Genomic DNA, 27,803 nt, shown 5'->3' with positions numbered 1-27,803 from the left:
AAAGAAAAAACAACAAAACTAAAAGGCAGCCAATGGAATGAGAGAAAATAATTTGCAAATGATCTATCGTACAAAGGGTTAGTATCCAAAATCTATAAAGAATTTACCAAACTCGCCTGTGACCGACCGGCTCGGCGTTCGGAGCAGCTGTCGCCATGTTGTCGGTGGCCGCCCGTTCGGGCCTGTTCGCGCCCGTCCTATGGGCCACGTCCCGCGGGGTGGCGAGCACGTTGCGGCCTCTGGTGCAGGCTTTGGTGCCCGCCACCCTGGAGCCGCCAGTGCCGGACGTGAGGCGGCCCTTCCTGTGCCAGGAGTCGCCTCCGTGGGCCTCAATGTCCCTGCTTCTGTCCGTTATCCCCACACAGACATCAGAGTGCCTGACTTGTCTGACTATCGAAGCACCGAAGTGTTAGATGGTACAAAGTCTTCAAAAGAGAGCAGTGAGGCTAGAAAAGGTTTCTCCTATTTGATAACCGCAACAACGAGTATAGGTGTCGCATATGCTGTCAAGAATGTCGTCTCCCAGTTTGTTTCCAGCATGAGTGCTTCTGCTCACGTGTTGGCCGTGTCGCAAATCGAAATCAAGCTCTCCGATATTCCAGAAGGCAAGAACGTGGCTTCCCAATGGAGAGGAAAACTGCTGTTTGTGCGTCATAGAACCAGGAAGGAAATTGAGCAGGAAGCCGCAGTTGAAGTGTCCCAGTTGGGGGACCCGCAGCATGATTTAGATCGAGTAAAGAAAAACCTGAACAAGTTATCCTGAGAGGTGTTTGCGTTCATCTTGGTTGTGTACCCATTGCAAATGCAGGAGATTTTGGTGGTTATTACTGCCCTTGCCATGGGTCACACTATGATGCTTCTGGCAGGATCAGGAAGGGGCCTGCACCCCTCAGTCTTGAAGTTCCCTCATATGGGTTCACCAGTGATGACATGGTGATTGTTGGTTAGAGATCTGGACTCAAGTCCAAGGCTTCTTTCAGTCGTCTTGTCACCTCAGAAGACCTATGAGCAAGCCTTCTATACTTAAGCGAGTTGATTTGAAATATTTAAGAATTGCTAATAATGTATTTGCAAACATTAACATGAAGTAAATTGGGGCGCCTGGGTGGCTCAGTCGGTTAAGCGTCTGACTTTGGCTCAGGTCATGATCTCGCAGTCCATGAGTTCGAGCCCCGCGTCGGGCTCTGTGCCGACAGCTCAGAGCCTGGAGCCCGTTTCCGATTCTGTGTCTCCCTCTCTCTCTGCCCCTCCCCCATTCATGCTCTGCCTCTCTCTGTCTCGAAAATAAATAAACGTTAAAAAAAAATTTAACGTGAAGTACATTGAATTTAATGTTGAATGCTTTCAAGCGTTCACCTAATAAAGCCACTGTTAAACATTAAAAATAATAATAATAATTTACCAAACTCAATATCTGAGAAACAAATAATCCAGGGAAGAAATGGGCAGAAGACATAAATAGACACTTTTCCAAAGAAGACTTCCGGATGGCCAACAGACACGTGAAACTACGCTCAAGGTCAATCATCATCAGGGAAATACAAATCAAAGCCACACTGAGATGCCACCTCACACCGGTCAGAGTGGCTAAAATTAACAACTCAGGAAACAACAGATGCTGGCGAGGATGTGGAGAAACGGGAACCCTCTTGCACGGTTGGTGGGAATGCAAACTGGTGCAGTCACTCTGGAAAACAGTGTGGAGGTTCCTCAAAAAATTAAAAATAGAACTACCCTATGACCCAGCAATAGCACTGCTAGGAATTTACCCAAAGGATACAGGAGTGCTGATGCGTAAGGGCACTTATACCCCAATGTTTACAGCAGCACTTTCAACAATAGCCAAATTTATTTGTGTCTCCCTCCCGATTCTGTGTCTCCCTCTCTCTCTGCCCCTACCCTGCTTACTCTCTCTCTCTCTCTCTCTCTCTCTCTCTCTCTGTCTCTCAAAAATAAACATTAAACATATATATATTTAAAGAACTAAAGGAAACAGTGATAAAAGGAGTAAAGGAAAATATGATGGCAATGTCACATCAAACACAGAATATCAATAAATATGAATAAAAGAGAAATAAGTTACAAAAAAAAAAAGAACTGAATGGAAATTCTAAAGCTGACAAGTCCAATAACTGAAGTGAAAAAAATCACTAGAGAGGTTCAGCAGATTTTAACTGGCAGAAGAAAAAAAAATTAATGAGCTTGAAGATAGATGCTAGAGATTATGCGATCTGAAGAACCGAGAGGAAAAATGTGAAGAAAAATAAACAGAGCCTCAGAGAAACATGAGAAGCATACTAACAAGAAGCAACGTATGCATAGTGGGGGTATTAGAAGGAGAGAAGAGGGGTGCCTGGGTGACTCAGGTGGTTAAACGTCCGACTTCGGCTCAGGTCATGATCTCACGGTCCATGAGTTCGAGCCCCGCGTCGGACTCCGTGCTGACAGCTCAGAGCCTGGAGCCTGTTTCAGATTCTGTGTCTCCCTCTCTCTCTGACCCTCCCCTGTTCATGCTCTGTCTCTCTCTCTCTCAAAAATAAATAAACGTTAAAAAAAATTTTTTTTTTTAAATAGAAGGAGAGAAGAGAGGGAAAAGAACAGAAAAAATATCTGAAGAAATAATGCCTGAAAACTTCCAAAATTTATTGAAAAACACTAATGTACACATCTGGGAAGCTCAAAGAATTCCAATTAGGATAAATTCGAAGAGATCCATAGACCCTGCATAGTAAATGCTCAAGTCAAAGACAAGAAGAAAATCTTTTTTTTTTTTTTTTAATGTTGATTTTTGAGAGAGAGAGAGAATGAGCTGGGGAGGGGCAGAGAGAGAGGAAGACAGAGGATCCAGGATCCAAAGCAGGCTCTGTGCTGACAGGAGAGAGCCCCATGTGGGGCTTGAATTCACAAACCATGAGATCATGACTTGAGCCAAAGTCAGATGCTCAACCGACTGAGCCACCCAGGCACCCCAAGAAGAAAATCTTGAAAACAACAAGAGAAAAATGACTCAACACTTATAAGGAATCTCAAGATTAACAGCTGATTTCTTAGCAGAAACAATGGAGGCCAACTGGTGGTGATAATGTATTCAGAATACACCCCCTTCTAAACACTATTAACCAAGAATCCTGTATCCAGCAACGCTGTATTTCAGAAACACTCAGATTCTTTCTGAGTTCCAGGTTGATGGAGGTGACTTCATAACAGACATATCTATTTGGATATCCCAGGGGAGCTCAAACCCACCATTTCCCAAGCTGTTCTCCTCTTCATCTTTCCCACCCCCATTCTAAGTGTGCTTCCCACCTCAGTGAATGGGCCACCCTTGACCCCGGTGCTAATCCCAGACTCCTCCCACAGCCCCAGACCCTAAATGCAACCCCCTAACACCTCATGTTGCCTTGCTTCACCATTGCCTTTAAATCTGTCAACTTCTCTGCCTGCCTCTACTCTTGCCTCCTTTCTGACCCATGGTCCGCATACCAGCAAGAAAGGTTTTTCTTTTTTTTTTAATATTTATTTATTTATTGGGAGGTGCAAGCAGGGGGAGGGTGTGTGCAGAGAGAGGGGGACAGAGGATCTGAAGCAGGCTCTGCACTGACAGGCTGATAGCAGTGAGCACGATGTGGGCCTCAAACCCATGAACCACGAGATCATGACCTGAGCCAAAGTCAGATGCTCAACTGACTGAGCCACCCAGGTGCCCCAAGAAATGTTTTTCTTTTTTTTTTTTTCTTTTTTTTTTCAACGTTTTTTATTTATTTTTGGGACAGAGAGAGACAGAGCATGAATGGGGGAGGGGCAGAGAGAGAGGGAGACACAGAATTGGAAACAGGCTCCAGGCTCTGAGCCATCAGCCCAGAGCCTGATGCGGGGCTCGAACTCACGGACCGCGAGATCGTGACCTGGTTGAAGTCGGACGCTTAACCGACTGCGCCACCCAGGCGCCCCAAGAAATGTTTTTCTAAAATGCAAATCAGATCGACACACACACACACACACACACACACACATCCTTAAGGCCCTTCCGAGTCTCCTTCATTGCCTTCCAGAGAAACTTGGACGTGGCAGGTAAGTCCTCTCCTTTTCTGACCCTACCATCTCCTGTAACCTACCTCTCTACTCAAGCCACATCAGAGTTGCTATTTCCCAAATAAAACCATTTGCCTGTCATGCCTACCTGGATGTTGTCCACTTTGCCAGAGGTGAAGTCCCTCCCTTTTCCATCCAGTTATTGGCCATATCCTCTAAGACACAAGTTCCATGATTGCCTCCTTCAGAAAGCCTCCCCTGGAGCACCTGGGTGGCTCAGTCGGTTAAGCTTCCGACGTCAGCTCAGGTCACCATGGTTCATGGGTTTTAGTCCCTCATGAGGCTTCTTGTTGTCAGCACAGAGCCTGCTTCAGATCCTCTGTCCCCTCTCTCTCCGCCCCTCCCCCACTTGTGCTCTCAAAAAAAATTTTAAAAAAAAAGAAGAATGAAAGCCTCCCCTGATTTTCATTCTGGATTAGATCTTTTTTTTTTTTTTTAAGTTTATTTTAATTGCAGTTAATTAACACAGGGTGTTATATTTATTTCTGGTGTACAACAGAGTGATTCTGGATTAGATCTTGCTACGTGTTGAGGACGTTGGACCACCTCCTCCGTGGCATTTATCACAACGCATCGTAAGTTTTCCTTGAAAACATCAAAAACATTTTATTCACATTTTGTTTTGTTTTTGTCTAGCTTCCTCACTAGAATGTTTACCTGTGCCAAGTTCAGTATCCAGCACATAGTTAATGCTCAGTACGTGTTTGCCGAGTGAATGATGAATGACTAAAATGGGCCAGAGGAACAGGACAAGAGGCAGAAAGGGAAGTCAGGCAGTTTTTATGGTGACCGTGGGACGTTAAAGGCTAAGCCCACGGCTGGGGCAGCAGGGACAAAGAACCAAGGGGATTTACAAAGACAAGCCTTGAAATCTGCAAAACAGTCTTAAACCAAGGGAAGACACCTGTGTGGCTTGGGGCCTTCTTTTTGAATGATGCAAGAGAGTACCCCTCTGGAAGCTGTTCTGTGGGCAAGGACAATGGGAGGTTTGCTTGGCAGGGGCAGGGAAGGATCAGCGCAGTTCTCCACCAGCCAGCACAAAGCTTCTCCCACCCTACCTGGGAAACCGCTGGAGCCTGGAGTGCAGCAAAAGGTTTGTGTACCAAGGACTAAACTCTGGAGACACACGGAGCTGGGAGGATAGTGGGGAATAAGGTACAAGACTATTTGGGATGAACTTGAAAAACATTATGCTAGAGTTGCCTGCGTGGCTCAGTCGGCTAAGAGTCCGACTTCGGCTCAAGCCACGATCTCAACGGTTCGTGAGTTTGAGCCCTGCGTCAGGCTCTGTGCGGACAACTCCAAGCTCGGAGCCTGGAGCCTGCTTCAGATTCTGTGTCTCTCCCTCTCTCCACCCCTCCCATGCTCATGCTCTGTTTCTCTGTCTCTCAATGATAAACATTTAAAAAAAATTAAAATGTTAAAAATAATTAATTAATTAATTAATTAATTTAAAAAAAGAAGCAAAATATGCTAAACGAAATAAACCGGGCACAAAAGTGTATGATTGCACTTCTATGAGGTGCCTGGAGTAGTCATAATTCACAGAGACAGAAAGTAGATTGGTGGTTAGCAGGGGCTGGGGTAGGGGAATGGGGAGTTAGCATTTTCTAGGTACAAGACTTTTTCTTGGGGAATATATAAAAACCTGAAGAGGGATGGTGGTGATGGTCGCACAACAATGTGAATGTACTTAATGCCATTGAACTGCACACCTGCAAAGGGCTAAAGTGGTAAAAATTCTGTTATGTATATTTCACTACAATAGAACAATTGCACTGACCAAACAAACAAAAGCAAAAAAAAATCAGGGGTCATTCCAGGCCCCCATTCAAGGAGCCATGCCAGTTTTCTGACTTCACAGAAACAAATATCCCAGAGAAGAGCCCAGAGCTGCCTTCATCATCATTCCAGATACAGGAGCCTCCTAATTCCCACAAGCCTGGCACTGACAGGAGCGTGCTTTTGGCCCCCTTAAAGCATAGCTGCCTCTGAAACAGCAGAGCTGTGAGCTATCCCAGGGGTATCCTGGGCCAACGACGCCCTCAATTCCCAGTGACTTGGTCGCCTATAGCTAGTCACGTCAGAGCAGGGGCCAGACCCCCATGTCCCTTGACCTCTGGCCCATTGCCTATCCATATACCAATTTTACTCTTAGCTCCCTCCCATTTACATCCGGGGGCTCAAGGAATTTGTCTAGGGTTAGCTCTACCACCGTATCATTTATCTCCATTTTTTTTCCCCTGCAGCAGGTGCTGTGATAAAAACATGTATAAAATGAACAATAAGACGCTCTCCCTCGTGGTGGGCATCTTCTCTCTCCTTAACACCTTCCAGTTCCTCATCTTTGAGCTGAACCACACTACGTACTTTGGCTACGAGGACAAAGTCAGTATCTACATGGACACAGAATCTGAGCTGGTGTCTTGGGTCATGATCCACAGGAGGAGCATCATCGTCGTCTCATCCACCATCACCCTCGTGTTCAGCGTGTTGCTTCTCTATTGCATCCGCGTGAACAACTACGTGGGGCTGCTGGGCTATGCCCTGTGGATCATCGCGTATGAGCTCATCAATGTCTCCGTGATCGTGATCGTCAACAGCATCATCAAAGATGAGTTCAAGGAGATGATGTACCTCCATCTGATCTTCCAAATCTCCCGTATGCTCCTACACTTCTTCTCCCTGCCTTTTGTCACCAAGTATACCTACGTCCTTTACAAGGACCCCAAGATTTCAGTTAAAATAGGCCGCCACAGGCACTCTTCCATGAGTACTGTCGATTCGTGGCCGCCTGTCGGGCTGAGAACCTTGTACCGCAAGTTAAACTGAACTGTGCCAGGAAGGAGAGAAATAAATAAACAGTGCTCCCCAGCGATAGCTCCCCTTTTCCCTGCTTGCCTTTTGTTGCTTCTGCTTACCTTTTCAGGGTCCTTGAGTTTTATGCACCTAAGAGTATTCTTGGGGGAGGAACGTTTGCATGGATCACTTACTGTGCATGTGTGTATCTGTGACTTGTTTTAGCCTTTAATTATATTCTGCCTTTGTTCTTACTTAGCCGTCTCAGTATATGCCGTTACTTCTCATGGTCCCCTCCTCCCTGCGTGTCCCTAGTTTCTAATTTTTCTCTTGCAGATTGTCTCACCCATGCCTGGTTCTGCTGAAGTTTTTTTTTTTTGGTTTTTTTGTTTTGTTTTGTTTTGAGTAGTGCTTATCCTGTAGAACTTTCTGTGCCGATGGAAATGTTCTATATCTGTGCTGTCCACTAGTCACAAAGTTACTAAACACTGGGAACGTGGCTATTTCAACCCAGGGATCAATTAAAATTTTTTTTCCCATTTTAAGTAATTTCAACTTCAATAGCCACACTTGGCTGGCACCTGGCTACCATACTGGAGAGCACAATAATCCGGACCCTCATTTTGCTCCTGCATATAATCGTAGAAAGAATCCCTTTACAGCTTCATGCATCACTCTGCTTTTCTCTTACTTTTCAGAAAGAAATTCCTCATGTTGGGCCATACATGGCAAGAAGAATCCTCATTTTTTTTTTTTTTTTTTTAAGAATCCTCATTTTTAAAAGCTCCAGGATTTTTTCATTTGAAGCACTATTGACATTTTGGACAGAATAATTCTATCCTGTAGGGGCTGTTCTATGCATTGGTGGATGTTTAGCATCTGTGACCTCTACCCATTAGATGCCAGGAGCATCCCCCCTATCCTTGTGACAACCAAAAATATCTCTAGACATTGACAAATGTTCCCTGGGGAGCAAAATCGCCCCCCGTTGAGAACCACTATTTTATTTTATATTTTTTTCAAGTTTATCTTTTTGGGTAATCTCTACAGCTAACATGGGGCTTGAACCCGAAACCCCAAGATCAAGAGTCCCACACTCTTCTAACTGAGCCAGCCAGGTGTCCTGAGAACCACTGTTTTACAATACACCCCAGCGTTGAGAGCTGCTATGTCACTACTATTAACTCTCTTTTACTGAGAGCCCTTTACATTCACTGCCTGGTGTACCTTTAACGCTGACACTCCCATGTTATGGGAGTCTCAGTTTGATGAAACTGAGACTCAGGGTGCTTAAGGGATGTGATCAAGGTCACACAGTGGCTAAAGCCGGATTTGAATCTAGATCATCTGACCGTATACACAATGTCCTACTTGGTTCCCTGAAGCAGTCTTATCTTCACCGAGATTAAAAAAGAGGGACCTCCTTTTAGAGCATTTGCTTTTCGTTCAAAAAAATGTTGGGAGTGAGGGGTACCTGGGTAGCTCAGTTGGTTAAGCGTCCAACTTTTGATTTCAGCTCAGGTCATGACTTCACAGTTCTGAGATCAAGCCCCAAGTAGGGCTCTGCACTGACGATGCTGAGCCTACTTGGGATTCTCTGTCTCCCTCTCTCTGCCCCTCTCTCACTTGCAATCTCTTTCTCTCAAAATAAATAAATAAACATTAAGAAAAATGTTGTAAGTGAAATCAAGGGACACTTTTTTTTTTTGAGAGACAATGAGAGGGCACAAGTGGGGGGTGGGGCAGAGAGAGAAAGAGAGCAAGGGACAGAGAGAGAGAGAGAGAGAGAGAGAGAGAGAAGGGGGCTACCGGAGGAGGGGGTTCTTGTTTACCTGAAGTGGGACTCGAACTCACAAACTGTGAGATCATGACCTGAGCTGAAGTCAGATGCTGAACGACTGAGCCACCCAGCGCCCAAGGGACACATTTATTTTAACCACACTCCTCCAGACCAGGAGTATAACGACAGTAGCCCACTTTTACCAAACACTTAATAAATGCCTGGTGCTACTGGGAGAACTCATTAAATTCTTCCCACCACCCTACCCCGTCACAGACTTGGATCCAAACCAGTTCCCAAAATGTCCACCAGATGGCAGTCAGTCATCAGCTTTTGCTTCGCGCTGTTCGCCTTCCCAGCCAGTCCTCTAAGGGTGGATGATGAGGGATTTGGGGAGCCTCAACCTGATAACTGAGGACTAACAGTGTGCATCCCCGCCCTAGTCTCACAAAGCACGTCTTGACTGGTACCAGATAATAAAAAATAAAACATGGGCTGACAACAGGCTCTAATCCCCCCTTCCCAGCTGGGGTGGCGGTGGGGAGGTTGGGAGACCCGCGACGGTGTGCAGAAGAGGTGGAGAGGGAAGCCAAGTTCCAAGAATCAGCTCAACTCAGAGTTACCTGGTGCAGGAAAGCTTAAGATGCTCAGATACAAGGCTGTGCGCCCAGGAGTCCTCGGAAACGCCGTCTGTCTGCCTCCCGCTTCCCCCGTCCCAGCTTCCCATTCTCTCTAGAACCCCCTCCACTCCACCGAGTCTGTTCCTGTTAAGGTGGCCTCCACACTGCCCAGTCCTGAGCTCAGCCTTCTCTTGCTAGACCTCTCCATGGCTTTTGACCAACTGATACCTCCCAGACCTGCAAACAGCTTTTTCTCACCAGGACCATCACTCTCCATTCACCACCTGCCTCACTGGCCTTCATCTCCCTGACCTTCAAACATTGGAAATGCTTCCTGTCATCCTTCTGATTTCCTTTCTCACCATTGTCCTCCCTCCCTCTGCTCCAGCCACACTGGCCTCCTTGCAGTTCCTCCTACACACCCAGCACGCTCTAGCCTCAGGGCCTTTGCACCCGTTGTTCCTTCAGTCTGGAATGTTCTCACTGCAGGTATCCAATAGTTTCCTCTCTTGTTTCTTTCGGGTGTCTGCTCAAAAGTCATCAGAGACGCTTTCCCTACTGACCTAGGAACCCAGCCCCTCCCCACTCCCTCCCTCTGTAACCCACTTACCCTGGTTTATTTTTTCCATAGCACATCACCTGACTTACTATAGTTACCTCCACTGCCCCCCAAAATATGAGCGCCATATTTTCTTCATCGCTGTTTCCCCAACACCTAGAACGACACCTGGCGCATAGCATGTGCTCCACAAATATTTGTGAAATGGGGACACCTGGGGGACGCAGTCGGTTAAGCATCCGACTCTTGATTTCAGCTCAGGTCATGATCTCACGGTCGTGGGATCGAACCCCACATCAGGCTCTGCACTAGGCATGCAGCCTGCTTAAGATGCTCCCTCTCTCTCCCTCTCTCCCTCCACACCCCGTCCCTTGTGCGCACACACACACTCTCTCTCTCACTCTAAAAAAGCATTGTGAATGAGTGGACACAGACCCTCAGCAGCATGGAATGAGCAACTCTTGCCAGCTTCCCCCCTGGTGGTTATAGCAGGCGGGCCAGTGAGGAGCAAATTCTTATGCCCGTCAGCCTGCTCGTCCTTCTCCTTTCTTCTCTCACTCCCTTCTGGAGTCTGCAGATAGTTGCAGGTGGGAAATACTCGCAAGGGATATGATTTCAGCTTCCTTGTCCCTCTCCTTCTTCCCTCTTTTCCTTTGCACCAGCTGCTGATCCTAGAAACACCACCCCGTCTTCCAGCTCACCTCGCCAAGCCTACAACAAGCCTTTTGAACGGTGCAGGTGTCCCTGGGAAGGGTATATTCTGAGAGCTGTCACCATCACCTCCTTATCTCCCCTCGGCCCCCGCCCCCATGAAGATCTCTGGCCTTCCATCCCCCGCTGCTTTACTAGGTTTGTGGAGTGCCTACTGTTGTAGCAGGCCCTGAGCTAGGAACTGGGGAATACCCTAGAAAGTAAGATACAGCCCACATGTCAAGAGGCTGACAGCCTCGGGAGGGCTGAGTCACTCAGGGCCATTTGGATCCATCAGATGGGTGCTGAGGGAAGCACTGGGGGGACCGTCGGAGGAGGCCTAATTCTTGGAGACTGGAGAATCAGGGAAGTCTTCCTGGAGGAGGAGACATTTAAGCCGCAGCTGGAAGAGAGCCCTGAGAAGGGAGGGGAGGAAAAGGAAAGGTGGCAGCCTGAGAAGGTGCAGACACCCTGGGATAGTAGAGCTACCCCAGGGTGAAGGAAGCTACTCTGTGTGGGAGACGATGGTGTCAGGAGGAAGCAAGCAGACATGAACTTCCCCAGAGAGAAGAGGGTCTCCCCTTTTCCCACGGCCTCTGCTGGCTGCTCCCAGAAGGCGTTTGCTCTTAAGTACACAACCACTGAATATTTCTGAGCACCGTTCCCACCTCATTGCTGTCACCTATAACTCCAAGTTTCCCCTAGCAGCCACGTCCTACAGACTTCATTCTGCGTCCACTTCTCCCCATCTGTTTCGAGATGTGTCAACGTTTCCATCTGTTTGACTTCTTTTTTCCCCAGGATCTAGGTTTCCATTTCGTTTGCCTCCTTTCCCCTAGAACTGCCCACGTTGATTGCTACTGTCCTCAGCCTTCAAAGCTCTTTTTTCCCTTTCTTTGGTCTCTCCTGACAACCAGTCTCTACGTATCGTCTGATGCTTTGCTGTTTTTTCCAATTCATTTGCCCACCGGACAAGAGGTTAATGAAGGCCTCTGAGAGCCAGGCCCTGACTCTCAAGACAGCCTTTCTCGTGGGTGAGCGGCTCGGCGAAACTCGCCTCAGCTTCCTTTCTCTTCTCTTCCATCCCCTCGCCAGTTGTTAATAAAATAACTTGTTTAAATCCTTAAATTGGGGCACCTGGGGGCACCTGGGTGGCTCAGTATTTGAGAGTCCGACTTCGGCTCAGGTCATGATCTCAGGGTTCGTGAGTTCGAGCCCCACGTTGGGCTCTGTGCTGACAGCTCGGAGCCTGGAGCCTGCTTTGGAGCCTGTGTCTCCCTCTCTGCCCTTCCCCCACTTATGCTCTGTCTCTCTTTCTCTCTCTCTCTTTCTCAAAAATAAATAGACATGAAAAAAAAATAAAAAAATAAAAAATTGGGGCACCTGGCTGGCTCAGTTGGAAGACCATGCAATTCTTGTTCTCAGGGTTGTGAGTTCAAGCCCCATGTAGAATATAGAGATCACTTAAATAAATGAAACTTTTAAAAAATGCTTACTTTCTTTTTTTTTTTTTAAAGGTTTTTGGTTTTTTTTTTAATTTTTTTTTCAACGTTTATTTATTTTGGGGACAGAGAGAGACAGAGCATGAACGGGGGAGGGGCAGAGAGAGAGGGAGACACAGAATCGGAAACAGGCTCCAGGCTCCGAGCCATCAGCCCGGAGCCCGACGCGGGGCTCGAACTCACGGACCGCGAGATCGTGACCTGGCTGAAGTCGGACGCTTAACCGACTGCGCCACCCAGGCGCCCCAAAAATGCTTACTTTCTTATTTTCATAAGTGAATTATGATTTTCTTCCCTGGGAAATAGTTTTCACAAATGCCTTCTGTGTATGTGTTTGTGTGTGTGATTGTGTGTGTTTGTGTATCTGTGTTTGTGTATGTGAATGTTCGTGTGTATTTGTGTATGTTGTGTTTCTGTGTGTGTGTATTTATGTATCTGTATTTGTAATGTGCGGTCTTCATGTTTGTGAACATGTAACGGCTGAGTCAAACAATTATTTGCTGGTGGTCAAAAATAACTTGCATATTGGGGCTCCTGGGTGGCTCAGTTGGTTAAGCATCCAACTTCGACTCAGGGCATGATCTCACGGTTCGTGGGTTCAAGCCCTGCATCGGGCTCTGTGCTGACAGCTCGGAGCGTGTAGCCTGCTTCAGATTATGTGTCTCCCTCTCTCTGCTCCTCCCCGACCCATGCTCTATCTCTCTCTGTCTCTCAAAAATAAATAAACATTAAAAAATAATGATAAATAATAATAAAAAAATAACTTACATGTTAAAGATATAAAAAGGTCAAAGAAATGCCCAGGCTTTATGCTCTTCTAAAATTTGCTTCTGACTCCTACCAACGCTGCCTTTCCTCTTCAGAAATACATCCCAAAAGGGGCAACACTAGAGGGCATCTTATTTAAAAGATGTTTGGGGGCACCTCGTTGGCTCAGTCAGTGGAGCATGAGACTCTTGACCTTAGGTTTGTGAGTTCGAGCCCCACATTGGGTGTAGAGATTACTTCATAATAAAATCTTTAGGGATGCCTGGGTGGCTCAGTTGGTTGAGCATCTGACTCTTGATTTTGCCTCAGGTCATGATCCCAGGGTCCTGGGATCAAACCCCTTGTCGGGTTCCATGTTGAGCATGGAACCTGCTTAAGATTCTCTCTCTTTCTCTGCCCCTCTGCCCCTCTCTCTCTCTCTCTCTCTCTCTCTCTCTCAAATAAAAGAATAAATAAAACAAAATCTTTAAACAAATAAACACAATCTTAAAATAAAATAAAAATAGGATACTTGGTTTTTCTCTTGCCCCAACAGCATGACACGACATAGTCTATGAATGATGCAGAGAATGAAACTTGAGCAGTCCTGCTTCTCAGAGTTTTAGGGGAACAGATGATCCTTTTCAGAGGGATCGGGAGAAAGCAATTATAAAAAGTGCCCAAGCAACTAGAAAGCCTCTCAATTCTGAAAGTAACCTTTGCAGCTCCAAAGCTTCCCTAGCTCTTTGCCTCTTCCTCTGCCCAGGCTGAGCTCCCGCCAGCCACCCTGAACTCGGCCCAACCCCACCTGCTCTACCCTCTGACCCAGGGATAGCTTGCCTTTTCTGGATGAACTGAGGCGATTTTATCCAGCATTGTGTCACCCTTGTATAGTCACCACCCTCTCGGGGCGCCTGGCTGGCTCAGTCGGTAGAGCATGCAACTCTTCTTTTCTTTTTAATGTTTCTTTATTTTTGAGAGAGAGCACATGAGCAGGGGAGGGGCAGACAGAGAGGGGGACAGAGGAGCCGAAGCAGGCTCTGTGCTGAGAGTAGAAAACCCGATGCGGGGCTCAAGCTCACGAATTGTGAGATCATTACCTGAGCCGAAGTTGGACGCTTGCCCAAGCCTCCCAGGTGCCCCCGAGCATGCAACTCTTAATCTCAGGTTCCTGTGCTCAAGCCACATATTGGGCATGGGGCCTACCATAAAAAATAAATAACTAACCACCCTCCTTCCCTGCCTTTGCCATCCTGGAACACACCTATGGTTCCTAAACACTCTTTCTTTTCTTTCTTCCTTCCTTTCTTTCTTTCTTTCTTTCTTTCTTTCTTTCATTTTTTATTTTTTAAAATTTACATCCAAATTAGTTAGCATCTAGTGCAACAATGATTTCAGTAGATTAGTGCCCCTTACCCATTTAGCCCATCCCCCCTCCCACCACCCCTCCAGCAACCCTCAGTTTGTTCTCTGTATTTATGAGTCTCTTATGCTTTGTCCCCCTCCCTGTTTTTATATTATTTTTGTTTCCCTTCCCTTATGTTCATCTGTTTTGTCTCTTAAAGTCCTCATATGAGTGAAGTCATATGATTTTTGTCTTTCTCGGACTAATTTCACTTAGCCATCATACCCTCCAGTTCCATCCACGTAGTTGCAAATGGCAAGATTTCATTCTTTTTGATCGCCGAGTAATACTCCATTGTATGTATATACCACATCTTCTTTATCCATTCATCCATCGATGGACATTTGGGCTCTCTCCATACTTTGGCTACTGTTGATAGGGCCGCTATAAACACGGGGGTGCATGTGTCCCTTCAAAACAGCACACCCGTATCCCTTGGATAAATGCCTAGTAGTGCAATTGCTGGGTTCTTTCTTTCTTTCTGTCTTTCTTTCATTTCATTTATTCAGTCACCAAAATGCATGGTTTGCCAACTATATGCTGGGGCATTGTGTGAGAAGTGAGGCAAAAACAAAAAATGAGACGCAGTCCTGGCTGTGAATCAAGGAGAGACATGTTGGGGCACCTGGGTGACTCAGTCAGTTAAGCGTCCGACTTGGACCCAGGTCATGATCTCACAGTCCGTGATTCTGAGCCCCATGGTGGGCTCTGTGCTGACAGCTCGGAGCCTGGAGCCTGCTTCGGACTCTGTGTCTCTGTCTCTCTCTCTCTTTCTCTGCCCCTCCCCTGCTCACACTCTGTCTCTCTCTCTTAAAAATAAATAAACATTAACAACTACAACAAAAAAGATGGGGCGCCTGGGTGGCTCAGTTGGTTGAGCGTCCGACTTCAGCTCAGGTCATGATCTCGAGGTCTATGAGTTTGAGCCCCGTGTCGGGCTCTGTGCCGACAGCTAGGAGCCTGGAACCTGCTTCGGATTCTGTGTCTCCCTCTCTCTCTGCCCTTCCCCTGCTCACGCTCTCTCTCTCTCTCTCTCTCAAAAATAAACAAACATTAAAAAAATTAAAAACAAAAAGAAGAGGGACATGTGAGGAAGTTATTACAACATTATATGATAAATTGGGTAATGGAGGTAAGTGCAAAGTGCTATGTTATCTCTGTTTCTCAGTGGTTCGTTCAACAAATGTTTATTAAGCACATGCTATGCTACACATCAGGCTCTGTTCGAGATGTTGGAGCTTCGGGGAGAAGAAAACAGATAAAGTTCCTCTCCTCATGAAACTTACATTCTAAGGAGGGAAGACAAGGGATAAGCAAGTGAACATGCAATAATTTCAGGGGCGCCCGGCCGGCTCAGTCGGATGAACATGCGATTCTTGATCTCGGGGTTTTGAGTTCGAGCCCTACGTTGTGTGTAGAGATTATTTACAAATAAAATCTTTAAAAATAAAAAAAATAATGATGACGATTTCAGCTAGGGATGGGTGCTAAGAAAATGAAATGAGGTGACGTGATAGAGCTTCGTCCCAGATAGTGAGACTTAGCCAGTCCTAGCATTGCAGCCTCTTATGATTGAATGTTTCAGGAACAGGTCCAAGACCCAGTGGAGGGGGGCATCTAGGAGGCCTCTGAGTAAGGAATGTCTCTCTGGAGAAGTGATGCTTAACAGGACTTGGACAATCAGTGGGAAGGGCGTTCCAAGCAGAGGGAACAGCAAATGCAAAGTTTTAAGCAGGGGGAGCAAATTTAGTGTGTGCAAAGACCAGTCAAAAAGCCAGTGACTAGAGCACAGCGGTGACACCCTGAAGGATACGGTGGCTCAACTGGTCCTGTGTTCCTTTCAACTGCTCTGGCGTGCCTCCCTGTGTCTCAGAGCGGAAACCTAACACCCAACGTTCCAGACTCCCTTGCAGCTACAGTCCTGGAGACTGGCCACGGAGTGTGAACTTGAGAAGGTAGGAGTGTGACAGAGGGTGTGGGGTCAGGCAAAATGGGTGAAGGGGAGTGGGAGATACAGGCTTCCAGTTATGGAATGGATAAGTCACGTGAACAAAAAGCCCATGGACTAGAACCAACGATATTGTGATAGCGATCTATGATGGCAGACGGCAGCCATGTTGTGATGAGCACAGCATAACGTATCAACTTGTCGAATCACTACGTTGTACCCTTGAAATTAAACGTGCCGTGTCAACTGTACTCAAATATACCAGAAGTGAGGCAGAGGCCATGCTCCTGCCACCATTGATTTGCCCCTGGCAATGGGGTAATGTGTGGAAACCCTCTCTCTCTGCAGCCACCTTCCAGGGCTTGGTCAGTAGCCTTGGTATCTGCGGTAACTTCCTGATCCCTGGGTTACAGCTGTGGTGTTTCCTGAAACTCAACAGTGCCAAGGGTGGCCCCTGTTTCCCACTTTAACGAGGGGGCAACGGCCACCGCTCTCCCAGTGGGGCGGTTCAGCACTGTCATTCCAGGAGTCATCCCAGAGGCCCAGCCCGAAACCTCTTGCACCCTTCCAAAGATTGTGAAGGAACCGATTCCTTATATTCAATCCCTTCCTGCCTCAAATACCCGTGGGGGGTCTCCAGTTTCCTGCAGCTGATCCTGATCCTTGGGAGGCCCAGCTCTGCCCCTCGGGAGACCCCTCTGTTACACAGACAAGCACCTGTCTACCTCTGCCCACTGTTTCCCAGCCAATTCCACGCTTGTAACAAAACATTTCCCCTCACTCCCCCAGGGTAGTTCAGACTTGGTCAAAGAATTGTTGCAGTCTAGGGGCGTCTGGGTGGCTCAGTTGGTTAAGCATCCGACTTGGGCTCAGATCATGATTTCACGGTCTGCGGGTTCAAGCCCTGCGTCGGGTTCTGTGCAGACGGCTCAGCGCCTGGAGCCTGCTTCGGATTCTGTGTCACCCTCTGTCTCTGTCCCCTTCCTGCTCACACTTTGTCTCTCAAAAATAAGTAAACATTAAAAAATTGTTGGCAGTCTTAATAAACAAGTCCACAAGTTTTCCTTTGTCTGCCACGCTTGTTGAATGGCTAAAAAAATGTGAGTAGATGTTGCAGGCTTGGTTTCCTCTGGCCACCTTTCCCTGAGTTAGGTTATACTTGGCAAGATATTCATTAACCTGCCCTTTATTACAATTCCCACAGGCTAACCAGACCTGGAAACGACACTGGTCTGAACTTCCAGGTGATTTGCCAGTTAAAGTCCACATTTAAGGAGTGCGACTCTAGGGGCGCCTGGGTGGCGCAGTCGGTTAAGCGTCCGACTTCAGCCAGGTCACGATCTCGCGGTCCGTGAGTTCGAGCCCCGCGTCGGGCTCTGGGCTGATGGCTCAGAGCCTGGAGCCTGTTTCCGATTCTGTGTCTCCCTCTCTCTCTGCCCCTCCCCCGTTCATGCTCTGTCTCTCTCTGTCCCAAAAATAAATAAAATAAACGTTGGGAAAAAAAAAAAAAAAAGGAGTGCGACCCTAAGCAAGCCTGTACAGAATGCACCAAGGGAGATAGAGGGCTTCCCTCCAGGTGCCGAACGTCCAGCGGAGAGAAATGCACGGATGGACCAAATAACTAAGGCTAGGTGAGTGTCTCCTAGGCAGTGCTCCAAATGAAGGAACCCGTTTGATTCTCACAGCAATGCTATGAAATAAATCACGTTGTTCTCCCCACCTCACAGATGAGAAAACCAAGGCCCGGGAAGGTTAAGTCTCTCTTCTAGATTAGCGCATAGAGTACACTGCTGGGATTTGAGCCCAGGCAACCTGGCTCCAGAGTGTCTGCAACTGATCCCATCCAGGCAGCGTGTGAGGCTCCATGAAGGCGTTCTACGCAAAGCAAAGACACAAGGAACTCAGCCTAAGGGGATCAGGTCAGGCTTCCCTTCCTCCAAAAGAGATCGGAAGATCTTCTGGTCAGTTTGGCAAATGTGCATTGGACCCGGACTTTGTGCTGGTCCTTGAGAAGGGTACTGGTTGCAGACGAATGAATGAGACCTGCCCTCCTGCCCTCGAGGGGCTCACAGGCAGGAGGGGAAGCTGACAGCTGAGAACATGAATTGTGAAGCGGGACAAGAAGTGGCTTCTACGCAGGGGGGAAGCAGAGATACCACCAAAGGAGGTACCAGCCCTGCAGGGGACTTACAGGTAAGAAAAGGCTTCTTAGAGGAGGAGACATACGAGTTGGGCTTTTAACAATGAAGACGGTTTGCCAGGCTGATAGTCTGGGGGGGGGGCGGGGTTGGCGTAGGCGAAGATTGAGGGAAGGGCAGAAGGCATCCCAGATGGAGGGAACAGCCAAGTGCAAAGACAAGGAGGTGGGGAACATGAGGATGTGTCTGAGGGTGTGGGAGCTCCGCGGGGCTGCCACAGTGCTCGTGGCAACAGCCAGAAGGGAGGTGGCAGAGCGAGTGGCAGCCGTGTCTTGAAGAGACCACCGCACTGTGCCAAGGCATTTGCACTGGGCTCTGGGAAAGCGTTGCTCACGCTGAGGGTTGTACCCCATCTGAGTATGTGAAATCAGGTAGGTAGGTCAAGACCAGTGCTTTTAAAAATGAAAAGAAAATTGAGTGGAATCGACGAGAATAAACAGACACAATACTCTTTGCGTGAAGAGTCAGCAGCCTTCTAGGGGTGCCTGGCTGACTCAGTCAGTAGAGCACGCAACTCTTGGTCTTGGGGGTCGTGAGTTCGAGCCGCACGTTGGGGGTGGAGACTACTTAGAAAAATAAATAAAGGGGACATCTAAAAAAATTGTTTAAAGAGAGTAAGTACCGTTTTGTGAAACTGTTATCTCATTCATATACGTTGACCCAGATGCCACAAGTTTTCCATCAACCCATTCTCGTCTTTGTTTTAATATCGGATCCCCAAGTGTTGGCACATGGCTGCCGAGCTAAAAGCCACATTTTCCAGCCTTGGGGCACCTGGGAGGCTCAGTCGGTTGAGCGTCCAACTTTGGCTCGGGTCACGATCTCGCGGTTTGTGAGTTCGAGCCCCACGTGGGGCTCTGCTGTCAACACAGAGCCTACTTTGGATCCTCTGTGTCCGCACCTCCTCCGCTCTTGCTCTCTCTCTCTCTCTCAAAATTAAATAAACATTTTGAAAAATTTACATTTTTCAGCCTCTTTTGCAGTCAGGTGGGTCCATGTTAGTAAGTTCTGGCCAGTGCAGTGTGAGTGCCACCTCTGAGTCATGCTCCTAAAAAAGAATGGACTTCTTTGTCTTTCCCTTTTCCCGCTGGCTGGGATACAGACATGATGGCGGGAACTGGAGCAGTCACTTTAGGCCCAGAATTAGAAGCTATGTATGTGTTCAGTGTGTCAGTGCCCTGAAAAGCATCCCCCCAGATTATGAACGAGAAGTCAAGTTATGTGAAAGAGAAGTTAACATCTATCTTATTGAAGGCACGCTAACATTTCTAGTACGTTATCTCAGACCAATCCCTAATACACATACGTGTGTGTATGTATATATGCATGGGTATGTGTTCATATGTGTACATGTGCTTATACACACACCCCAGGCCATGTTGTAAATGACACTCATTATGATGGATTGTATTAAAAAGAGGGAGCGAGAGAGAGAAACTTCCTGTCCTTACGAGAGGTTTTAAGCAAATGAGCAATGTGATGTTTTGTGTTCCCAAGCTGAAAACAAATCTTAAAGATCATTTAGCCCACTTGCTCCCCCTTCTAACTGACGGGGAAACTTAGACTCATAGAGGTTAGGTAACTGACTCAAGGTCCTGGGGCTATGCTGGTCCTAGAACTCAGATCTCTGAATCCAAGACTGGGCCCCTTCAGACTTTTTTTTTTAAGTGAGCTCTACACCCAATGTGGGGCTTGAACTCATGACCCTGACAGAGTCACATGCTCTATAGACTGAGCCAGCCAGGCACCCCCAAGCCTGGGCCCCCTCAATGTCACCGTCGACAAAAATTCCTTTATCTTGCTTTCTTTCAATCTTCAAACACTTTTCTGCATCACATTGTTCTCTAATTATCTAATTAATGCAATTCAAATCAGAAAATATTTATTGTAAACCTACTATATACTACACTGTAAAGACAGGAACGACCTTCATGAAAATCTCCTTAAGTGGCACCTGCATGGCTCAGTGGGTTAAGCGTCCGACTTCGCTCGGGTCATGATCTCGCAGTTCTTGAGTTCGAGCCCCGCCTTGGGCTCCGTGCTGACAGCTCAGAGCCTGGTGCCTGCTTCGGATTCTGTGTCTCCCTCTCTCTCTGCCCTTCTCCTGCTTGTATTCTGTCTCTCTCTCAAAAATAAATAAGCGTTAAAAAAAAAAAAAAGTGCTCCTTAATCGGTATCCCGGATAGATACAGAAGTAAACACAGATCTGTGCTCATGCATGGATGAGTATGTATACATTTATTTCTTAGCTCTGACCCCTGACAAGGTGTAGAAGCAGTAACACCCCAGTAGCAACTGAGCACATCTAGGGCCCAGATTTTGCTGTTAAAGATTTCTTTAAGTTTACTTATTTATTTTGAGGGAGAGAGAGAGAAAGTAAGGGAGAGGCAGAGAGAGAGGGAGAGAGAGCATCCCAAGTAGGCTCCATGCTGTCAGTAGAAGAACAAGGTGCAGGGCTCGATCTCACAAACCTTGAGATCATGACCTGAGACAAAATCAAGAGTCGGACGCTTAACCAACTGCACCACCCAGATACCCCATAAAGATTTTGTTTTTTATTTGAGAGAGAGAGAGCATGAGCAGGGGAGAGGAGTGGAGGAGAGAGAGAGAGAGAGAGAAGGAGAATCTCTATCAGGCTTCATGCTGAATATGGAACTCGACTCAGGGCTCAATCCCACAACCCTAGGGTCATGACCTGAGCCAAAATCGAAAGCTGGGCACTCAACCGACTGAGCCACCCAGGCACCCAGATTTATTTTTTCAAGGCCTTTCTTCAGGGAAAGAAACCAAGGTTCCTTGGAGAAGTGGTTGATTCCAGGGCTGGGAAGGGAAAGCACCAGATGAGCCTGGAGCACCTGAGTTCCTGGAAAGGACACGAGAACCAACCTGAAAGCACTCTCAATGGCCAAGGCGGGGTCAAGGTTTGAGCCACAAAATAAGTAACAATCGTATTGGATTTTGGAACCCACAAAATAAATACCCGTGAGTCCATGCTGCTATAAATAAATCATTGCAGAAACAAATGACTTCCTTCACTGAGTATCTAGATGACTGGAAATATAAAGATTTCAAAATTCAGTTGAGTAGGCTTGAATAATGACACTTTGTGGTAACCGAAACCAAAACACACTTGTGGTGGACAAGTCCTGGGACAGAAGGGTAAAATCCTGGCACTAGTCTTATCTCTGACACTCAAGCCTTGTCACTCTAAACATTTATAAAGTGGGGAGACGACCATTGCCCTTGGGGCGCCAGGCTGGCTCAATCAGGGGAGCATGTGACTCTTGATCTCAGGATCGAGTTCGAGCCCCAGGTTGGGTGTAGAAATTATTTTAAAAAGAAAAAGAAAAGAAACAAAACAAAAAGGGGGAGATATCATTTCCCTTGCCTACCTCATGTTTCTCCAAAGAAACAAAATATATGAAAGAAAGTTTAAACGCAAAACAAAACAAAATGAATCAGTATTTGTGATATATTTAGTGCCGTGTTTTTCACATTTTTGTGCTTTTCAAAAAAAATATTTATTTATTTTTGATTGAGAGAACATGAGCAGAGGAGAGGCAGAGAGAGAGGGACAGAGGATCTGAAGCAGGCTCTGCACAGATAGCACAGAGCCTGATGTGGGGCTCGAACTCACGAACCATGGGACCATGACCTGAGCCGAAGTCGATGCTCAACCAAGCCGCTTAGGAGTTGCCATTTTTGTGCTTTTTGTTGGTGACATTGTTGTTTAAAACTGCCCCAAAGGTGGTGATGAGGTGCTGTCTAGTGTCCCTAAGTGACCATGCCTCATGGAGAAAACACATGTGTTAGATAAGCTTCCCTCAGGTGTGAGTTACAGGACTATTGGCCATGAGCTCAATGTGAATGAGTTAATATATACATTAAATAAGATGTCTTGGGGGGGCGCCTGGGTGGCTCAGTCAGTTAAACGTCCGACTTTGGCTCAGGTCATGATCTCGCGGTCCGAAAGTTCGAGCCCCGTGTCGGGCTCTGGGCTGACGGCTCAGAGCCTGGAGCCTGTTTCCGATTCTGTGTCTCCCTCTCTCTCTGCCCCTCCCCCGTTCATGCTCTGTCTCTCTCTGTCTCCAAAATAAATAAACGTTGAAAAAAATAAAACATAAATAAATAAGATGTCTTGGGGGGGTGGGGGAGGAGATGTCTTGGGGCACCTGGGTGGCTCAGTCCGTTAAGCATCTGACTCCTGGTTTCAGCTCAGGTCATGACCTTACAGTTTGTGGGATCAAGCCCTGCATGGAACTCCATGCTGAGCAAGGAGAGTGCTTGGGATTCTCTCTCTGTCCCTCCCCTGCTCTCTCTCTCTCTCTCTCTCTCTCTCTCAAAATTCATATATAAACATTAAAAAAAAAATAGATGTCTTTAAACAGAAAAACACATGGAATGTTTGTAACCAGAGGCTTGTAGGAACCCGATTCCCCTAGAAGCAAGGTGGTCCAGGGTTCACCGCCACTTTCTAGAACACAGCTACCACGAATAATGAGAATCGATGGCATTCAGTAGCACCTTCTGGATGTCTGGCCCAGCCTGTGCTTTCTTTGACATGGTCTCAAATACTCCTTACAACAACCTAGAGAGAGGGTTTATGTCTTAGGCTCCTACCAGTCACGTAAGTGCCGCAGTTGGCTGGCTCTTCTCTCATGCTCTTGCCCCTGATAAATGTCTGACGAGCTGGGTACGTCGTGGTCACGGTTTTGTCAAGAAGGCCAATAATTTTTCCCGATGACTACATTCTGTCCTTGCCGATTTCACAGAGAAAATACTGACTCATTTGAAATTTTCCCCCAAATCTCCTACAACTTTTTGTTAGGAAAAATGTCAAACACACAGGAAAGGTGAAAAAATAGAAAAATGAACATTCATAAACTCTTTGAAGACTGGTCACATGAGAAAGCGATCAGGTTCGTATGGAGTCTAAGAATGGAGATAGGACCCGGGGGGGGGAAGGTAGCAGAAGACAAACTTCAGCTTGAAACCAGGAAGAATTTTCTATCTAGCAAGAGGGATGGGACCCGGTTAACGCAGAATGCGTGTGGACAGGGACGCGGTGGAGCAGATCCCCATACCGTGTAGGACGGAGGTCTAGACGACAGCTTAAGTTGTCTACGAGTCCACAAGCCACTGTTTTGTCTGAGTTCTAGAATTGCCCCTGCACTGTTTTCATAGCGGTTGTATAGTATTTCAGCCACCTCATGTGTTAACTCAGCATTTGAGGGAGGATCTGAGTGCCCAACATCCACTTGTAATGCGGTTTCTCTGGGAAGATGTGTTGAATCTCAAACAAAGGATATACAAACAAACTTCTGAAACATGACCCTGTAGAAGCTGGAGAATTGTCTCTTCTTTTCACTTGTCCTTAAACTCCTTGAAGTGTCCCGGCTGCCCTCCTCCTGCCACTGTTCTGGGATTTGGGGACTAGGTCTATGTTTGCCTTATTAAACTATGATTCCAACATGGGTTTGACCAGACAGGAAGGAAGAAGACCTGAGATCCACCCCTGCCCCCGCCCGCACGAGTCAGATTTTCCCAGCTCGGCTTCGTGATTTTGTCCAAAGTGAATGTCGAGGGTGATAGATGGAGAACCTCACGAAGAACCTGCCCTGACAGTTTAGCCAACCCTCTCTTCTTAGACCTCCAGCAGCTGTTTGTATCTGTACAATGCAGACAACATATTTGTGGCGCTTGGTTACAATGCATTTTTTTTTTAATGTTATTTTTTTTTTCAACGTTTTTATTTATTTTTGGGACAGAGACAGAGCATGAACGGGGGAGGGGCAGAGAGAGAGGGAGACACAGAATCGGAAACAGGCTCCAGGCTCTGAGCCATCAACCCAGAGCCCTACGCGGGGCTCGAACTCACAGACCGCGAGATCGTGACCTGGCTGAAGTCGGACGCTTAACCGACTGCGCCACCCAGGCGCCCCTGGTTACAATGCATTTTAACATTTGATTACTGTAGCCTCTTGTCTGTTCTCCAGGCGTTCCATGTGCCTTACTCTTGCCTCTTCGTGATTGTAGATATTTTTTTTAATTTTCTTTAATGTTTATTTATTTTTGAGTGAGAGAGAGAGAGATAGACAGAGACAGAGTGTGAGCAGGGGAGGGGCAGAGAGAGAAGAGACACAGAATCTGAAACAGGCTCCAGGCTCTGAGCTGTCGGCACAGAGCCCAACGTGGGGCTCGAACTCACGGACCGTGAGATCATGACCTGAGCCAAAGTCGGATGCTTAACCGACTGAGCCACCCAGCGTCCCTGTAAATATTTTTTTTAATGTTTATTTATTTTGAAAGAGAGAGAGAGAGAGAGAGAGAGAGTGTGTGTGTGTGTGTGTGCTCGCGTGTACAAGAGCGGGGGAGGGGCAGAGAAAGAGGGGGAGGGAGGATCTAAAGGCGGCTCTGTGCTGACAGCAGTGGACCTGATTCAGGGTTTGAACTCACGAACTGTGAGATCATGACCTGAGCAGAAGTCAGACACTTAAACCAACGGAGCCACTCAGGCGCGCCCCGCTTTTTCGTGACTGTAAACTTTGACTTTCCATCTGCCCCTAACATATTAATCTTTTAAGACGTCTGCAAAACCAACGACAGTGGCGGTGTGGTGTATAAGGAAAGGCCCTAAACTTGCAGACAGATAAACTTAACCAGAATTCTACTCTCTGCCATTTACTAGCCCTGTGACCTTGGTAAATTTTATTTCATTCCTGAGCTTGGTTTTCTCACTTCTGAAAGAGAAATGATTATACATTTGTAAAATGTCTGTCGCCCAATAAATGGTCATCCTCACGAATGAGCCCATGCTGTTTGACACCATTTAAATGCAATTCTAGAACAGGCAAGACTAATCTATAGTGATGGAAAGTGGATCAGTGGTTGCCTGGGGCTGGTGGGGGTGGGATGGACAGATTGACTGCAAAGGACCAGGCGAACCTTTGGGGGTAGTGGAAGTGTTCTATACCTTGATTGAGATAGTGGTTACGTGGGGTGTGCATGTTTGTGAAAATACATCCAATCATGCACTTAAAATGGGTACTGTTTAGTGTATGTAAACGATCCTTCAAGAAAGTTGGTTTAAAAAAAAAAAGAGGGGTACCTCCTGGGTGGCTCAGTCGGTGGGGCATGCAACTCTCAATCTTGGGGTGATGAGTTCAAGCTCCATGTTGGGCATAGAGCTTACTTAAAATAATAATAATAATTTTTGGGGCGCCTGGGTGGCGCAGTCGGTTAAGCGTCCGACTTCAGCCAGGTCACGATCTCGCGGTCCGGGAGTCGAGCCCCGCGTCGGGCTCTGGGCTGATGGCTCAGAGCCTGGAGCCTGTTTCCGATTCTGTGTCTCCCTCTCTCTCTGCCCCTCCCCCGTTCATACTCTGTCCCAAAAAATAAATAAACGTTGAAAAAACAATTTTTTTTAAATAATAATAATAATTTTTAATTAAAATTAAAGATAACATCTATATTAAGGAAGGTCATGTGACAAGCTAAAAATCAGGGGTTCTGTTACCAAGAAAGAAAGAATAATGGATCTTGGCCTAGGCAACCTTTAATCTCTGCCCAAAGCCTTATCTGGTAACAGAATATTTCATATATAACGGTAGAAAACTGGAAATTACACAAATTAATAATGTACATCCATATTATGGCCATATCAAAATGATTATATTTATCTATAGTTTTTTTTAAACATTTATTCATTTTTGAGACACAGAGACAGAGTGTGAGTGGGGGAGGGACAGAGAGGAGGAGACACAAAATCTGAACCAGGCTCCAGGCTCTGAGCTGTCAGCACAGAGCCCAATGCAGGGCTTGAACTCACAGAATGTGAGATCATGACCTGAGCTGAAGTTGGACACCCAACCAACTAAGCCACCCAGGTGCCCCTATAGTTCTTTTTTTTTTTTTTTTTTTTAAGTTTACTTATTTTGAGCAAGAGAGAGAGAGCACAGGAGGGGTAGAGGGAGAGGGAGAGAGAGAGAGAGAGAGAGAGAGAGAGAGAATCCCAAGTAGGCTCCTCACTGTCAGTGCAGAGCCTGATGCGGGACTTGAACCCAGGAACTGTGAGATCATGACCTAAGCCAAAACCAAGAGTTAGATGTTTAACCTACTGAGCCACCCAGGAGCTCTGGAAACTTTTCATTAGTATGTTGTTAAGGGGGGGGCGGGCGGAACAAGTTACCAAAAATTAACCTCTGTTCCGTAAAAGCATATATAGTAATACATGTGTATGTATAAAAATATTATACATATATGTGTGGATGGATATATATGTATGATGTCTGGATGTGCTAAAAAGATTTCATCACATAGCTTTTAATCCCCTTTATACCATTATTTTTACTAAAAAGCATGTGTCATTTTTATAAGCGGAAAAAAAAAACTATTTTTACCTGGGAAATATGTGGGCATCTGTGTCTCTTGGAAACTTCGTGAGTGGATCTGGGAGGAGAGCTATGGCCGGGTGGGATTCAGAGGCTGCAAAGGTCACAGTTATTTTCCTGCGGTCACACGAGTGATATTCAGCTCCTGGGTTCCTGGGAGATCCTGGGAGTGCATCTGGAAGGCTATGGACCCCCTGGCCTGGAGCTCAGAGTGCAGTCTGTACTGACTTCATGGGCATCATCAAGGAGAAGATGGTCAGTGAAGCCAGGGGACAAGGCACAGTCCTGCCATGACGGTGCGGGCGCCTTCCTCTGCCTCCCCAGCGCCACTCCCCAAGATTCTCCATCTTGCTCTGCGCCCCCAGACGCTGATCCTCGAGGACTGCATCACTTCAGGCTCCCTGCCTTCTGGCTCTGCATTGGGTTCAGCCAAGGGGTTCAGATCCGAGGGTGGGAAAGAGAGAACTTCCAGGGCACTTAGTCCTCTGGCTCCCTCCACGTGGGGTGATCACAGGCCAGACTGCTTTTCTCCTATGAAGGTCACGGCTCCTGTCAGGCGGGCTTCTCCCCACTGATCCGGTTCCAGTCCCTGCCCCCTTCTCTATTCCTCAGGCCTGAGCCAGGTAATTCTCCCACTGTTGCTAGCCCCAGGGTATAGCACTGCACCTCAGGGTTTCCCAACACCTGCCCCACACACCTTTGTAAATCGCTCTTTTTCACACTCTCCTCACATGACCCAATCTGCCCACGGCATGCCATCTGTTTCCTGCAGGGGTTCTAACCACACAGGGCACTTGGGGGTGAGGAAGGGAAAGAACACCCCAATTTATTTTTTTTCTTTCTTTTTTTTATATCTTTATTTTAATTTTTTTTTTTTGAAATTTTTAAAAATGTTTATTATCTTTGAGAGAGAGAGCGACAGAGACGGAGAGAGCACGAGGAGGGGAGAGGCACACACACACACACACACACACACACACAGAATCCAAACCAGGTTCCAGGCTCTGAGCTGTCAGCACAGAGCCCGATAATTGGGCCGAACTCACACACTGTGAGATCATGACCTGAGCTGA

The 27,803-nt window shown here is 46.9% G+C and overlaps 1 protein-coding gene and 1 pseudogene across 1 annotated transcript in view; both read left to right on the top strand.

Annotated features, from left to right (window-relative positions):
- Positions 1 to 6,972, top strand: part of LOC123608309 — a 43,823-nt gene extending 36,851 nt beyond the window's left edge. The window contains exon 2 of the mRNA XM_045498036.1: positions 6,342 to 6,972. Within this exon, the coding sequence (XP_045353992.1) occupies positions 6,361 to 6,924 (564 nt within the window). The 5' untranslated portion in view covers positions 6,342 to 6,360 and the 3' untranslated portion in view covers positions 6,925 to 6,972. The remainder of the gene's footprint in view (positions 1 to 6,341) is intronic.
- LOC123608306 lies at positions 130 to 18,103 on the top strand (annotated as a pseudogene).
- Positions 18,104 to 27,803: the final 9,700 nt, after the last annotated feature.

This window comes from Leopardus geoffroyi, chromosome B2 (assembly GCF_018350155.1).
Source record: "Leopardus geoffroyi isolate Oge1 chromosome B2, O.geoffroyi_Oge1_pat1.0, whole genome shotgun sequence".
NCBI lineage: Eukaryota > Metazoa > Chordata > Mammalia > Carnivora > Felidae > Leopardus > Leopardus geoffroyi.
This window is presented reverse-complemented; position numbering and strand designations above follow the sequence as displayed.